Here is a 17189-nt window from a genome sequence, read left to right on the forward strand (position 1 = left end):
ATCTCTGCCCGTCTTTTCATTAGCTACTTTGAACACTCCATGTTCCAAACGTACCCCAGCACCATTCCCCAACTTTTTCTCCGCTACATTAGCAGTTGCATCTGGGCAGCTTTCGGCACCCGTGTAGAATTATTTGTTTTCATCATCTTTACTAATAACTTCCACTCTCACCCCCCACCCCCAAATTCACTTGGACTATCTCTTACGACTCACCCCATTTTCCATCCGTCTGTCTCCATCATAGAGGACGGACTATCTAGTGATTTCTATTACAAACCCAGTGCCAACTGATAACCATATTAACTCCCTTCCCAAACCAACCTTTCTGTCCTCAGGCTCCTCCACTGCCAGAGCAAGACACACGCAACTTGGAGGAACACCACCTCCTAATCTGCTTGGGTAGTTTATAATCCAAAACTATAGACAATGAAATCTGCAATGTCAAGTTATACTCCTCCCCCCTCCCCCCCACCCCTCTTCAGCCCCTCGACTTCTTACTCACCACCTCCCTAGTGTGTGCACATTTCTCCCACCACCCTGTCACCCTGTTCCCCACTCTTCCAATCTCATAGTCCCCCATTTCCCTTTTATCCCTTACACCTTGTCTCTTTTTTTTCCATCCAGCTCTGACATTATTTTGTCTCCTTTTGTCACCTCTAGCGTTTGAACCACCAATCACTAAAACCATTCTATCAATCACCACATCCTCATCTGTATCCCTGCCAGGCTTTGCCCCACCTATCTTTTCCAGATTTCTCCCCCCTACTCTATCAGTCTGATGAAACGTTGTCTGTCCATTGCACCCGTCAGGATGCTGCCTGACCTGCTGAATTCCTCCAGAACTTTGTTTTTTGTTCACGATTCCAGCACCTGGTTTCAGTGTTAATGGCTGTATGTAAGAGTATAGTTACAGAAAGGAATTACCGTAGTTACAGAGAAATGGGTTGGAGGAAAGGGCTTTGGCAGTTGGCACAGAAGTGATGGATTGAATGGCCTTCTATTTCATAAGGAAATATGAGACATGAAAAGCACAGGTGATGGAGGAAAAAAAGGGAGTCAAAACAAATGTCATCGGAGATTGTTTTATGTGGAATACACTGCAAGAATGGCCCAACTGCCAGCATATGGAAGATTATCCATGCTGAACCATGGAGAGATGGGAATCATGAACTACCTGATGAAGAGAGGTAACAAAAGTTAAAAGGTTCAAATAGTTCAATTAGCATAACCACACAGTACCCAGAATAGTTGCTCAAATTATAAGTTACAGAACTGACATGGATTTGAGCTGAAAGATTGTTTCAATGATGCAACCATTGTTGGACAGGACATAGCTCAGAAGGTTCAGGGACCCAAACCAATTGGATGATACACAGGCTATAGTGTGCTAGGAGGTGGTTATCCAACTGAATTGATGGTATATGGCATTGTCAATTTAGAGATGCCAAATGCATTTTCGTAATTGAAGGAATTTCAGGTCAAGACCAGTGGATGCATTGAATTTATTACTGTATGCACATTAGTAAACATTTAACCTACTCTAAAATTTCAAATATGCAAATGGTTGATAGCTGGCATGGATTTATTTTCTAAAGGAGAAGCAGTTTATTTTACAACAGTATAAGGTTGTAACAAACTGAGTGCACTACATGGTACGACTTTGATAAATGTAATACAAGATTTATTTGACCCTTCAGCAAGTAGCACCAAGAGCCTCACCAACACAAGCTCCCACTTCATTAGTGTCATTATCCATTCTGCATTTCATTGTCTCCTTACAACACTTAACTACTGCTGGATGCAAACTTGTGGGAGTATAGACATACTGTAACTACAAACATCGATAATAATTGTAATTACACTTGGTTTCAGGTATGGCCTCTGAATGAACAAGGTTGTCCTTCTTCCTTATCTCGTTAATCATTCAGCAAATTACTCTGGAGAACTGTGATAATTAATCCTATGTGAGCAAGCTCAACGATACAGTAAACATTTCCCACAAACATATATGTGGCATATGCGTGTTCATATATCTTTCAAGAAGTATAAAAAATATTTAATGAAATCCACGCTCAGCTGACGCGACAACTCAACCACAAAAATAAAAAGGCCAGTTTTAATTTGTTTTATCAAGCAAACATTTCCATCGAGCAAACTATCCAATTTTACAATCTACAATATAGAAACATAGAAGGGCATTCGGCCCTTCGAGCCAGCACTGCCATTCAATATGATCATGGCTCATCATCCAGAATCAGTACCCCTGTTCCTGCTTTTTCCACATATCCCTTGACTCTGGAGGAGTAAAAGTAGGATAGTAAAAGCTTCTTTAGGTATGTGAAGAGGTAAAAATATAGTTAAGACCAAAGTTGGACCCTTGAAGACTGAAAAAGGTGAATTTATTATGGGGAACAAGGAAATGGCAGATGAGTTGAACAGGTACTTTGGATCCGTCTTCACTAAGGAGGACACAAACAATCTTCCTGATGTACTAGTGGCCAGAGGATCTGGGGTGACGGAGGAATTGAAGGAAATCCACAGTTATCCACCCTTGAATACATCCAGTGAATTGGCCTCCACTGCCTTATGTGGCAGCGAATTCCACAGATTCGCAACTCTCGGGGTGACAGAGATTTTCTGCATTTCAATCCTATATGGCCTACCCCTTATTCTTAAACTGTGACCCTTGGTTCTGGACTCCCCCCAACATCAGATCATATTTCCTGCATCTAGCCTGTCCAATCCCTTGAGAATTTTATATGGTTCTATAAGATCCCCTCTCATCCTTCTAAATTTCAGTGAAGCCCAATTGATCCATTCTTTCATCATGTCAGCCCCGCCTTCCCGGGAATTAACCTGGTGAGCCTACGCTGCACTACCTCAATAGCAATAATGTCCTTCCTCAAGCTAGGAGACCAAAACTGCACACAATATTCCAGGTGCAGTCTCACCAGGGCCCTGTACAACTGCAGTAGGACCTCCTTGCTCCTATACTCAAGTCCTCTCGCTATGAAAGCCAACATGCCATTTGCTTTCTTCACTGCTGCTGTACCTGCATGCTTACTTTCAGTGACTAATGTACAAGGACACCCAGGTCTCATTGCACCTCCCCTTTTCCTAATCTGACACCATTCAGATAATAGGTAGACACAAGATGCTGGAGTAACTCAGTGGGACAGGCAGCATCTTTGGAGAGAAGGAATGGCCGACTTTTCGGGTCGAGACCCTTCCATTCAGATAATAATCTACCTTCTTGTTCTTGCCACCAAAGAGAATAACATTTATCCACATTATACTGCATCTGCCATGCATCTGCCCACTCACCCAACCTATCCAAGTCACCCTGCAGCCTCAGAGCATCCTCCACGCAGCTCACACTGCCACCCAGCTTCGTGTCATCCGCAAACTTGGGAGATGTTTTTAATCTCTATTATTTTTTTGGCGTGATTCTATTTAATGTTACCTTTTTGGATTTAACATGAGGCACATCTTCAACACGTCTTTTGGCTTTCTTTTTCTCTTCAGCATTCCGTTCTCCATAGGACGCGTTTGAACCCTTTGAACCCGATTTTGATGGAGATTTATCTGATCCTTTAGATTTTAATGGACGAGTCTCTTTAACCTTCACAGCTGCAGGTTTGCTTATCTTTTTCTTTTTTTTCTGTGGTTGGTCGTAGCTAAGGTAAGATTCAAATGACATTACCGGTTCATCAAATTCATCAACAATTGCAGCATTAGTAGGTTCCTTCTGGGAAGAAACAGACGGAAGCTTTTCTGCAGATTTTGTTTTTCTTGACTCCACCTCTTCTTTCTGTTTACTCGATGTTGGTTTCTCTTTGGGCTTGTCCAATGTACTTCTCTGTTCGTCGTGATCAGACCTCCGCTTATCTGAGCCTTTGTGCTTATGTTTTCTGTCATCAAAATTTTCCTCCGTTTGCAATCGAGGCTTCTTATGACTGGAACTTGTATAATCTTCTTGGTCCCTGTGATTATTTTGTTCCTTTGAGCAAGATTTGTTCATTTTATCTTGCATTTGGAAAGAAGATAATTTATATTTTTCTTCACCTTTTAGAACTGAATGCTGCTTTTCTTTGTGTGAAGATTTGTGTTCCTTTTCACGGCCCATGCCCACTTCTATTCGTGAGCTGGGGTGGTCCTGGTGACTTTTTTGGAGGCTTTTAGGTGGCTGCATAGTTTGCTCAGCATCTTCATCCGATGAATCAACCTTATCATCATAATCCTCCACAGAAGGAGATTTAGTCCATCTCTCCACATGCTCTTTAGAATGGGATTTTGAAGACTGGTAATCATGGCTACTATATGAATAAGATTTCTCACTTTCAGGTGAACGTCTCCCTTTCACGTGAAGATGTTCATAGTTCGATTCATAAGACTCTTCATGAGGGGTCTGGAATGTTTGTCTATAATCTTCTGGAGAATGTTCCCTGTGTCTCTTTTTTGAGACCCCTTTATTAAAAGCAAATTCCCTCTCCTCGAGTGTATTGGTGGATCTAAACAAAACAAAATGTACAATAAATAATGGAACAAAGAAAACATTCAATTAACACTCCAGTACTTACTAAAATCAGGATCTTTATTGTGGTGCTGAGGTTTTTTTTTTCAATGGCACTGCAGGCATAAGTATTGCCCAATGTACAACAGAGCTGTAGAGGGGACAAAATCTGATGCCCGTGCTGAATTGATGGGAAACAAAATGAAACAACTCCAAATGAGACTACCATTGACCAATGATATTCATTGAAAATAATCCATTTATAGATTTTTTGTAGTATTCTCAGGATTACCTACAAGATTGTATAGGAAAGACAACATTTACTGTTTAGGCTGATATGAGGAATGCACTTTGTGTAAAGTGAAAACCCAGACGTGTGCACATGGTAAAATGTTTTTCTTCCTAGATAATAACCTACATCAATGACTGGATGAAGGATAGAAAACTTTTGAATATTAAAAATTAATCTTTAATTATATTGGAGTGAAAGATAAAGTACTTCATGGCCCAATGAAAACAGACAAAGTTTTTCACCCATCCTGCAAGTTAACCAAACCAGTTAAATTACAATAGTTATACCCATGTAGAAAAGCATGTTATTTTACTAGACTTACATGAATGGCGAGCCAACAGTTCAGGTAACTGATCAGGCAAATTATGGAAAAGGATGTCCTTCACCTGACAGTTGATGGACATCAACTATTTGTGGGTGGGGGGTGGGGGGAGGAAATGGCTGAGAATTACAGGACAAGGCAAGTAAAGGGCCTGTCCCACCAGCATGCGATTGCATGCATCTAGCGCGATCAAACGTGGTCGCTTGAGGCGTAAGCCCTCGCGGGGCCGGTCACAATTTGAACCGTGGAGGCATATGGAGTTGTGCGGACCTGGTCCCGATATCATACTCGCCAATCAGCTGGGCAGGAGGCGGGCCGTCTGAATTTGGACGTCGCACGGCGTCGGGATGTGACATCATCACGCAACGGCACGCCGGGCGGTGACGTAATCGCGCAATGCCACGCGCTAGGCGTACGATGTCAAGACGTTGCATACGCCCGTCAAGACGTTGCGTACGCCCAAAATGCGCCTGCGGGCCGACAGGCCGTTGGCGCGCGGGATTTTCGGACAGTGCAAGATTTTTGGAGCCCCGCGCGATGTCGGGACCAGCCCCGCACAACTCCATACGCCTCCGCCGATCGAAGTGGGACCGGCCCCGCGAGGCTGTACGCCTCAAGCGACCACGTTTGGTCGCGCTAGACGCATGCAATCGCATGCTGGTGGGACAGGCCCTTAAGTTTCAGCAGTTATTTTGTTGATTCTTATAATTTGAGAGCTATAATTAACCATCTTTTTATAATCATCAAAAATGCTTTTCGACATTACGAGGAGGTTTTCAGAACTAAAGCCATACTCTTTAACCTTGAGTTCAAAAACTAAAATGTAATTATAGTAAACTTGGACTCCTAATCAATTCTAGCTTTTTGTTGTATTCTCTGTATGCTAATAATGTAAACCAGATTTATTTATAAGGGCTTATTGAATGGATTTTATTAGTTTGTGAAGGACCTTTTCAAGATGATATTTTTGAGATGGCTTTTATTCACACCTTTATGTATGATAACACAAAATAATCCTGACTCCACCTAATCTTACTTCCGGAATTGGCTTGCCACGTAACAATAACGACATATATATACAAAGAATAATAAGAACTGTAGTAATGTGAAATGAGATGGCTATTGAAACAATACCGTTCTACTTCCTGGGGTACGAGTTTCTTCCACTTTGAGACTAGGTTCTTAGCACTTTCTCCAATCACATCATGCTTCCTGAATCCATTCACTGTTTTCCCTATCCCTGTATCCTGTTTACAGAAAGAAGAAATAAAGATGAAACAAATGTCTTTAGCTTGTCCATTAAGTACAAACTCAAAATCCTCACTACTGTACTCCAAAATAGACAGTACACACTGCTCCAACACAATTGTTTTCACATTTATGAAATGTTGGTGGAGCATTTGATAATTGTTATTCATTATACAGTTGATTAAAGCACTGAAGGCAGTGACTTTTGAAGCATCATTCCAATGGATATAAGGAAAGCGTCCACTAGCTGATCACATCTCTACAAACCTGTCATACCCTATGCACTGAAGAATGAAATTCATGCCTAGATCAGAGCTCAGACCAAAAGACAGGATGCAATTACATTCCACACTTCTACACGGAGAACAGCAAAAATTTCAATGGTACAACGACAGCCTGAATAAATACTGCATTACTGATTCAGATCCTTCATGCAAAAACAACAGGCCTCAATCAGAAGTGAAGCAGATAAAGAATGGGTCCGTACTTAAACCAATGGAAGTCCAATCAAGCCCTAATTACAACACCAGCAAAAAAGGCAAATATTCACATTAGTTCTTTTAATTGTTGAGTTAATTATTTCTTGTTAAAATTATATTCATACATCAAGAACTCATATAAACTTGCTTGGATCGATTAGCATGTTTACACAGTAGCTATACAAACCAGATAAGTCTCTCCCTGATCAATTTTTCCAGTCTCTGCTAATCTCAAGGTCACAACAATTCATCTAGACACAGCAAATTATAGATGAGTAAATTAGCTATATTTCCCCCACTCAATGCAGCGTGCTATTCTACTAGAGAATATGTGATCTGTGAAAGGACTTACACACAAGTAAACAAAATAGAAACTAACACAACATGGCAACCAATGCAAGTCTCCTTATTCCAGCAAGTATTTAAAATCAATGACAGGAGCCGAGAAAAGAGACAACTATTTTCAATTAAAGATATGTGATAAAACTCAAATGAGTGAATAATTTAGAATAAAAAATGTTTGGCAAATTAGCCTTGATATTTTAAAATTGTGCCACTCAGCATTTACATTTTTCACTCAAAAACTAAAATCTCTCCCTCAAAAGATAGCTATTGATTTCCACAAGAGCATCCACATCTGTGGAATAGGCCATTTAGCTCAGTAAAATGAACTTGTTGTATTTATTTACCATCTATTTTAAATACAAGCCAATGTAATGGCCCTGATTTTGTCATGCAATGAAAAACACTCACAATTAGAGTAAACTGAACAGCAGAGCCCAGCATCTGTGTACACAACTACATACATAGAAATGATGGTGTAAGGGATATTCTGCTTATTCAGAGGCTGAATTTTGTAGAAGCCTATTGATAGCTTCAGTGCACGACATTAAGTATTTCTTAACGAGTCATAAAGCTACGTGATGTAAAAACAAGCCCTTCAGAGCACTGTGACGATGCCAATCTAATTTGGTTTCTTGCACTTGATCCATGTCTTGCTGGATGAAGAGCATTATGTATACATAAATGCTGTGATAATGACTGCCTCTACCAGCCCCTCAGGCAGTGTTTTTCCGATTGTAACCACCTTCTGGGTGTAAACGTTTCTTTCTAGGATCTCCTTCTAAATCTCCAATGATTTATCTTAACTTTATACACCTCTGCACTGTAGACAGGCTTCTGACAATCTGCCCGAACATTGCCCCTCAGAATTTTATAGACTTCGATCAGGGCATCCCCTCTACCTCCTCCACACCAAGGTAAATAAACATAGCCTCGACAGATTCTCCTCGTAAATTAAGCATACCATCTGTGGCAATATCCTGATGAATCCTCCCTACACAGTCTCCAGTGCAATCATACCTTTCCTATGAGAGACACAATAAGCTGGAATAACTCAGCAGGACAGGCAGCATCTCTGGATTGCAGGAATAGTGACGTTTCGGGTCGAGACCCTTCTTCAGTCTGAAGAATTTCAGGAGGGCTAATTGGCTTGGATTCGATAAATGGTAGGGCCCCAGGGAATATTGATGAACCCAGGAATCTTGATGTATAAGTCAAAGGATCTCGGATTTGGAAGCACAGGTAGATAAAATGGTTAACAGGCAAATGGGATACTTGCTTTCATTAACCAGGACATGTAGTTCAAGAGGAGGGAGATTATAATTCAATTTTATAAAACATTGACCAAACTATGGGGAGAAGGAATGGGTGATGTTTCGGGTCGAGACCCTTGTTCAGTCTGAAAAGTCTCCCATTCATTCGCTCCAGAAATGCTGCCTGGCCCATTGAGTTACTCCAGCTTTTTGTATCTATCTTCGGTTTAAACCAGCATCTGCAGTTCCTTCTTACATATACCTTTCCTATAGTGTGATAACCAGGACTACATACTGCATTCAGTTATAGTTTGATCAATGTTTTATAAAATTGAATTATAATCTCCTTTCTCTTGCATTACATGTCCTGGCTAATGAAAGCAAGTATCCCATTTGCCTGTTGACCATTTTATCTACCTGTGCTTCCAGATCAAAGATCCTTTAACTTATACATCAAGATTCCTGTGTTCTTCAATACTCCCTGGGGCCCTACCTTTCATCGAATCCAAGCCTATTAGCTCTCCTGAAATATATCACTGCACACTTGCCATAACTCTACTTGTTACCTTTTAAGATACCAGAAAACAACAGTGCATTCAGGACTAATTCACTTTTTAAAGCCATGATCTTTAAAGTCATAATTACTGCCAAGTCACACTTCTGGTTCCAAAAATATATAATTATACAGATGTAGAGCTTCACCCATCCAAAGTTTAGTACAGCAAATTTGAAATTTGAAAAACAATATGGGCCCAAATCATTTGGTAAAGGATCGTTATGCGGGAATAAAAATGTCCAAAAAGTCAGATGCAGAGCATTTCTCATTTTAGACATTGCATGGGTGCAAGATTTAATATAAAAGCTGTTTTATTTCCTATTCATACATGCCACAAATAACATGGAGAGGACGACAAAATGGATCAGATGCCAGATGTGAGTATCTAGTAGAATTTGGTAAAAAGCTGATAATTAGGCATCCTCAAGACTTTGGTAGTGCTGCAATAGCAGATTTGACAGGCTATTGATGCAAACACACTCACTTTTTATACGTTACATAGTAACATGATACATTTTCCAATGAGTTTAAAGAGTTATAAATATACAAGCACTCTGGACCAGAGCTCCAGCCATGCACCTATCTATCTTCCTGACCCTGGTTTTGTGGACCCCTGTTTTAGCTTCAGCTACACCCCCAATGAGAGCCACATACTCTGCTTGCACTCCGGACCCCGCCTCATATCCTGGGGTAATGAGTGAGCCAGCTACTGCACCATCATCAGCTCTGAATATTCAGATGTTGGACTATCAGAGTTTTATTGAACCTTTTTAAAAACTGTGCTACTCTTTTTCATCCATCAGCAAATTCCAAGCAATTGCAATACTCCAGAACTCATGGAAATACAATTTTACATTTCCATTCCTAGATTACTCTAAGAGCACCTCACAAACGTGCAAGACCCAACTCCAAAGTTGTTAAAGGACTGCAAACACATACAACTCCTGGATCTCAATGTCACACACAATCTAGATTTGGCAATACATTGCTGTCTTTATCATCCCCATCAATATGCTGGAACTTCAACTAAGCAAAACTATCTTCATTGTACATATAGCAGTAGTTCAAGATGGCAGTTCACTGTCATTTTTCCAAAGTTAATCAGAGTTGGGGAATAAATGTTGGCTTTGACAGCGACATCAATATCTCGTACATAAATAAACTTTATTTTAAGAGAGGAAGAAAAAAACAGGAACTACGCTCTACTCCCACCCAAAATCTTGAGCAATCAAAAGGTCATAACTTACAGCAAGAATATCCACAGTGACAGGAAGTTCATGTAAGCGTTTTAAAGTCTTCAGGATCTGCGCAAACAAAAATATTATTTAAACCTTCAAAGTACATAATTGCATTTATCGTGTAGCATAAAGAACAATTGAAATTCTCTCCAGTGACATTCATATTCTCTGGATGAATAAGCAGAACATTCAGGGCACAGGAGTATTACTGACATTTGATTACAATACAAAGTTAACCAGTTCAATGAAAAATAAAACTCCAGCTTTCAATCATGTACCTGGATTGCCAGTGGGGAACAGTCAAAATATGAGATAGCTTCCAGCATGTGTTACATTTGGCATTTCTACAGATATTTTTTGCAATCCCCAATATGGTTCCGCAAGCACACAGGGTGCTCAGTAATTTTATATAAATACCCACTTTTCATCCATTATTTGAACAGAGCCTCCACCATTAAGTTATTGGAACAGTACATGTTAAAGCATACAAAACTTAAATTCACAAACTTCAGTAACTTATAAATTGTTTTGGTAAAAAACAAATATTTCTGTCAATTCTGTTCAAAGTAGTTGTAAAGTGCAATCAATCTGGTGAAAAAATATAATTGTAAATTAAATTCCATCTTTGGTTACATATACAAAACCTCTCTCAAAGACAACGAAGAGGTTAAAATACAATCCACCATGTTTTAATTTATTCTACAGCTCACAGTATCAACTGGTAGAATATACCAACACTATTTATAGATTGAAGGAACTGCACAGCAATAAAAATTAAATGTTATTGGGTATTAGTTGTACCTTGTTGTGAACATTCTCATTTCATTGTAGGATGCGGGTTCAGACTCTACTCTGTGTGAATGAACATGGATTACCATGCCATTTCAGTGTTAAACTGAGGGAAAGCAGCATTGTCAGAGATATTTTCGTTCAGATGAGACATTATGCAGCCTATTTGGGTGAATACAAAATATCCCATGGCACTCACTATTCAAAGAAGAGAAATAATGTACTTCCCAGTGTCCCATTCAATATTCATCGCATAATCAACATTAATTCAAGCAATCAAAAGATTATCTTGACAAATGTCTTATTATAGGTTGCGAGGTCTTGTTGTCTGCAAAATGACTGCTGCATTCCTCACCAAGCTCAAATTTACAGACCACCAGTCACTGAATGTTTTTACACAGAAAGGTGCCATTTGGACCATCATGATCTAGCAGAGAGCTGGCATGGACAACTTGTTAATTCGGACTCTTCTTCATATCTCAGCCAAATTTTCCTTACCATATATTTATCCAATTCCTTCCTGAAGACCACAATAAAACTAGCTTCCATCACATCTGCATATCAGATGCAATGCAACACATTTTAGTTTCCAAACACATGCTGCTTTCCTCATGTCACTCTTAATTCCATTCCTGATTATTTTAGTGATGGAAACAATCTCCCACTATCCATACTATTCAGGCCTCACATCATTTTATATACTGCTATTAGATCTGAAAAGGGTCCCGAATTCTCCAATGTCTTTGTAACTGCTTTACCTCATCTCAAGGGTCATTCTCTGAAGTCTTCTCTCGACTCTTTCCAATACCTCCCTACCGTTTCTATAACAATGTGATCAGAACTGAGCATAGCTCTCCAGCAGAGAACAGACAAGCATTCCATGAAGGATCAACTTGACCTCCTGCTTTTAAAGTCAGTATTGATAGATCCCTAGATTGTGGGTGCCTTATTAACAGTTTTTTCAAACTGCCCAGACACTTTCAATGGCTTGTGCATCAATTCACCCTATTGTATACTCTTCCATCACCTCACATTTCACTGACTTCATCAACCATGCATCTGCCCATTTTGCCAGCCTACTTGTATCCTGCTGTGATTTATCACTATCATCTTTGCATTTCACAATAATGCCAAATGATATGTCATTTGTAAATTTAAAAGTTGTGGCTTGCACCTATTCACCCCTCCCCCAGTCCAGGTCATTAATATAAATTTGAAAAATGTTTTGATTCTAACACAAGTTCCTAAGGATGCTACTTCTCACCTTTCAGAAGAACAATCATTCACAGCACCCATTGCCCATCTCTTAGCCAACTTCATATTCGTGTCCCTTTTATGCCATGTGCTTCATCTTTGCTAACAAATCTGTTTGGCGTCATCTTATCAAAAGCCTTCTGGGAGCCCATATACACCACATTGACTGCATTACCCTCATCAAGTCTAGTCACATTATCATTGACATTCTATCAATTTGGTTACATTAAATGAGCCCTTAACAAATCCCTGCAGGTTTGCCTAAATTAATTTTCCTCCAGGTGACCACAGAAGTTAAAATTACAGGCCTGTGGCTTCTTGGAGTGGCATTTACTAATCTTCAGGCCCCCAACATTAAAAGATTATAGTTAGGCACCTGCAATTTCCTCCTGTAGTTCCTGATGACATGTTATTAGTTTTTAACATATCTCCACCTTAACTATTGTTTTAAAAATACCCTCTTCGCTAGTGAAGCAAGATGCAATGTACTCATTTAGTAACTTAACACTACCCTTGGCATTCAAATGCAAGGCCATTTTTGGACTACCTTTTAATTCCTTATCTGCCTAGAGAACACTTTTAGGTTCGCATTTATTTTAGCAGATCAATCTTTGTCATTGAGAGACATTATTTGTCTCTCATTTTAAACTTTCCTTTTCCCTTTGATTTATTTAGAATTAGCCTAGCTCGTGCTGGTACTTACAACTTGACATTTGTCATAATCTATAGCCCTCCTTCCTACATCATCTCTTTGGCCATTCATCAGCTTTATCTTCTGATTTCTGTATTCAACATCACGTGCACATGATAAGAACATTTTAACTTCTTTCTTACATCCCTAAATGCTGTCTGCAAGAAACACGTCTCTCGCTATGTTATTATCAATGATATGAATCACAACCTCCAGTGGCTGTTTACTCTCCTCCTTAAAGATGTTCTAAAGTCAATGTGAAATCTTTGCCCAGGCACCAGGACGGCAATGCAATCTTGTCTGCAAACACAGAAGCACATATCTTCCCCATAACTACTGAATCCTTAATTATTATTGCTCTCTCATGTTTCCTCCTTCTATCTTGTGCAGTTTTTTATGAGAACACACTCCAGACACTGGCTGCATGTCTCACCCACACAGTACACGAAAAAATAAGATAAGAATGAGATTATCCCCAAAGACTCCTGCACTGTGTCAGCTCCTCCAATTTGGTATTCATCCATTCTCTTTGTCCTCTCTTTCTGCTCACATTTAAAAAGGTGTAATGTGGCCAGCTCCCTAAACATGCTATCCGCGATTTTGGCATTCAATTCTTTCACACATGAATTATAACAAAATTTAATTTTCTTAGCTCTTTTTTAATCAAAGCTGCCTCTCACTTTCGTGCAACTCAATATTGTAATCGATATTTTCCTAGTCAAACTCTGCACTGTTTATCCACAATTCTTCAATCTGATAGATTAAGGAAATAAACAGGTCGATTGTCCTTTCCAATCAAACCTCAGATCGTTTATCTAAACCAAAACCATAGCATCCCCTAATTTACAATGTTCCTATGCAAAATTACATTCAGCAAGGAAATGGAAAAAAATATTAGTTAGGCCTGTGCTGAAAGCAGTCTTGAAGAAGTTCAAAGACCAAAGCTAGTCAGAAAAGCAGGAAGTAAGTAAAGTAAGTAAATTTTATTTATATAGCACGTTTAAATCAACTCGCGTTGATACCAAAGTGCTTTACATAAAAGAAATAATGAAGTTTCCGTAAATCCATAGAAAAATTAAAAATAAGAAAAAATGACACAACACATTATAGAATTCAACATGAACGTCCCCCCACAACAGAATCAAAATGTTCCATTGTGGGGAAAGGCATCAAAAAACCAGAAGAGCTGAAAAGGAAGTAAAACCGTGATCATGATAAGGAAGCTATTGCAAGTTCAAAAGTAAGCTAGGCTTGCAAACATAAGGGTGAAACCTAAATGAAATTGAAATTGAAATTGAAATTGAATGAGGAATAAAAAATACTATGGCAGATCCTAAAATGAACATTAAGTTAAAAGGTGAAGAATCACACCACTTGTGAATCTCTGAAGAAAGAAATGTTAATGGGTCAAATTGAGATGACTGACAGCTATTCGTACAGTGAGTAGATAGATAGAAGTCTGTAAAATGTAAACATAGAAAATAGGTGCAGGAGTGGGGTGGAAGATTGCAACCCTTCACGTGGTCCGCCCTGTTTTGACTAATGCAATCAACCCCGGTGTGCACAGTCAAATAAGATCAAATAGAACAAGTTGTCCTACAACTTTAGGCTGTGCACGCCATACGCAAGAAGAAGAAGGTGCAGGAGTAGAGCATCCAGCCCTTTGAGCCAGCACCACTATTCAATATGATCATGGCTGATCATCCAAAATCAGTACCAGTTCCTGCTTTCTCCCAAAATCCCTTGGTTCCGTTAGCCCTAAGAGCGATAAGACATTTCCAGCAGTTCAGCGCATGCTAGTAGATAAAGAAAAACTGAGTTAACATTACAGATGAATGGCCTACAGAGGAAATGGTCATAAACAATCAATGCAAATTACCCACATATTGACACAAGGAACTGCAGATGCTGTAATATGCAGGAAAACACAAGTGCTGAAGGAACTAAGCGGGTCGGACAGCACCTAAGGATGGAAAGACAGACCCTCCTTGAGACTGATGGATTAGAGGGAAAAAGAGAAGTTGGGAGGTGGGGCAAAGTTGGCAAGTGATGGGTGGATACTAGTGAGATATGTTTGATTGGTAGATGGGTGGAATAGGTGACAAAGGCTAGAGGTGATAAGGAAACAAAAGAGCATCAGATAAGAAGAGAAGAGGGGGACTGAAATGTAAATTCGTACCACACTCTCCCTGCAACTTAAAATTTCTCTATTTTCCCCAAACAGTTCTGACATAAGGTCTTTGACCCAAAATGTTGACTCGGTTTGGCTTGTCATCTTGCCTAACCCAAAATTAAAAATGCTGGAAACACTCAGCACCCGAAACATTCACTAGTTATGAAAATGATGAGACAAGTATAGTCATCCTATCCCTCCCAGATATCTGCAAAATAGCACTTTTTAAAAAGTTTCATAAGATGGCGTTAAGATCTCAAGCTTCTTAAAGTTCAAGTGTTTCATAAGGTGATGAATTTTTCCCTCCTGAGCCCAGTAACACTAAAATGAATAGAGGCATATTTAGAAGGAGCTTCCCAGTTTATTCTGTTCAATCCCACAATAGGTACTGTATTGAAGAGGATTCTCTACTAAACTGTTTTATTTTGTACTCGGAGAAAAATGCCATTGCTTTCCTCAAGTTAAAACACTTCTGAGGAATTCCTCAGAGATTTCAAATGTAAAAGGACAAATTTGCATTTATATGACTAAAAACAACCCGATAATATTTTAGATCGAAATGCTATTTTGATGAGTAGCCGCTGTGGTAACCAGGAAACATACAGCTAATTTGTACACAGAGTTCCATTTGCAGCAATTTTGGTTTTTGGAGTGAATAAGGAATCCAACTCTTTCAACCTCAAATAGGGTAATATTATACTTTGTCATCTACCCCACCCGCTTGCCCTCTCCCCACCGTCTTCATGCATCAGCTTAGATTCTCAAATGACACTCGAGTTCACAAACGTCTGATTTGAGGAACAAGATTGTAACTATCAAGTCAATCATAAATAAAATCCTATGATTTGTCCAAGCCCACTAACGGTACATTCCAAATTCTTCAAGAGTCATTTGCCCGCATTGCTGCTGGTTAAATACCATGCTTCCGCAAGAAGATTGTGTAGGAAGGACAGCATATGGCTGCTTTGGTACCATATATGGCAGGCTGCTGATGCTCCTTCAGAGAACTTTGGAATAGCTGAACTTGCATTGACATCAACCTCCATCTATGGAAATCCCACACGTAGCAGTTACTGATGAAGCTATAAACAGCCACACAGACATGGTACAGTTGCCAGAGTAGCAAAAATAGCATCCACCTGACACTTTAGCACAGCAACAAGCACATTTCAGTCACCAATCCCACTCCCCGACAAGCATAATTATTTGAAACAAATGTCTGTAAGTTTCAAATAAGTAATAATTTAAAAAATCTGCAGATGCTGTAAATTTGAAGTATGAACCAAAATTACCGGGAACATTCAGCAAGTCAGGCTGCATCTATGGAAACCAAGCAAATCAACGTTTCAGATACAAGACTAATTTTGAGAACTGAAGTACTTGTGTTCAGCCCAGTGGTGACCACAAGCTTCCTGTTGTTTGCCTCTTTAATTCGCTATCCCACTCCCACGGGCTGTGGCCATTTGCAAGCAAGCTTGAAGACCTGGACCTCATCTTCTACCAACCTAACTTGACTCTAAAGTTGACGATTTCTCTGCTTGTATCTTTACAGGTCAATTCTCCTTCCACCCTATAAGCCCTCGCATGCAGCATATAATCCTCCAACACTTTCGCCACCTCCAATGGGGTCCCACTACTGGCCACATCTTCCCATCTCCACCCTCTTCTCCTTTCCGCAGGCACCGTTCCCTCCGCAACTCAGTGGTCAATTCGGCCCTTCCCACCCAAACCACCCCTCCCGCGGTACTTTCCCCTGCAACTGCAGGAGATGCAACGCCTGTCCCTTTACCTGCCCCCTTGACTCCATGCAAGGACCCCAACAGTCTTTTCAGGTGAGGCAGAGGTTCACATGTACCTCCTCCAACCTCATCTACTGTATCCGCTGTTCCAGGTGTCAACTTCTGTACATCGGCGACACCAAGCGCAGGCTCGGCGATCGTTTTGCTGAACACCTCCGCTCAGGCCCCCTAACCTACCTGATCTCCCGGTTGCTTAGCACTTTAACTCCCCCTCCCATTCCCAATCTGACCTTTCTGTCC

At 40.0% G+C, this 17189-nt stretch overlaps 1 protein-coding gene across 2 annotated transcripts in view; it reads right to left on the reverse strand.

Annotated features, from left to right (window-relative positions):
* Positions 1 to 17189, reverse strand: part of eloa (elongin A) — a 66743-nt gene that overhangs the window by 34091 nt on the left and 15463 nt on the right. The window contains exons 2-4 of one of the 2 annotated variants that reach the window (XM_055656237.1): positions 10253 to 10309; positions 6262 to 6374; positions 3464 to 4511 (exon numbers count right to left, since the gene is read on the reverse strand). In XM_055656237.1, coding sequence (XP_055512212.1) covers positions 3464 to 4511; positions 6262 to 6374; positions 10253 to 10309 — 1218 coding nt within the window. The remainder of the gene's footprint in view (positions 1 to 3463; positions 4512 to 6261; positions 6375 to 10252; positions 10310 to 17189) is intronic. The other variant, XM_055656238.1, reaches the window with a different exon arrangement.

The sequence above is a fragment of the Leucoraja erinacea genome, chromosome 26 (assembly GCF_028641065.1).
Source record: "Leucoraja erinacea ecotype New England chromosome 26, Leri_hhj_1, whole genome shotgun sequence".
Taxonomy (NCBI): Eukaryota; Metazoa; Chordata; class Chondrichthyes; order Rajiformes; family Rajidae; genus Leucoraja; species Leucoraja erinaceus.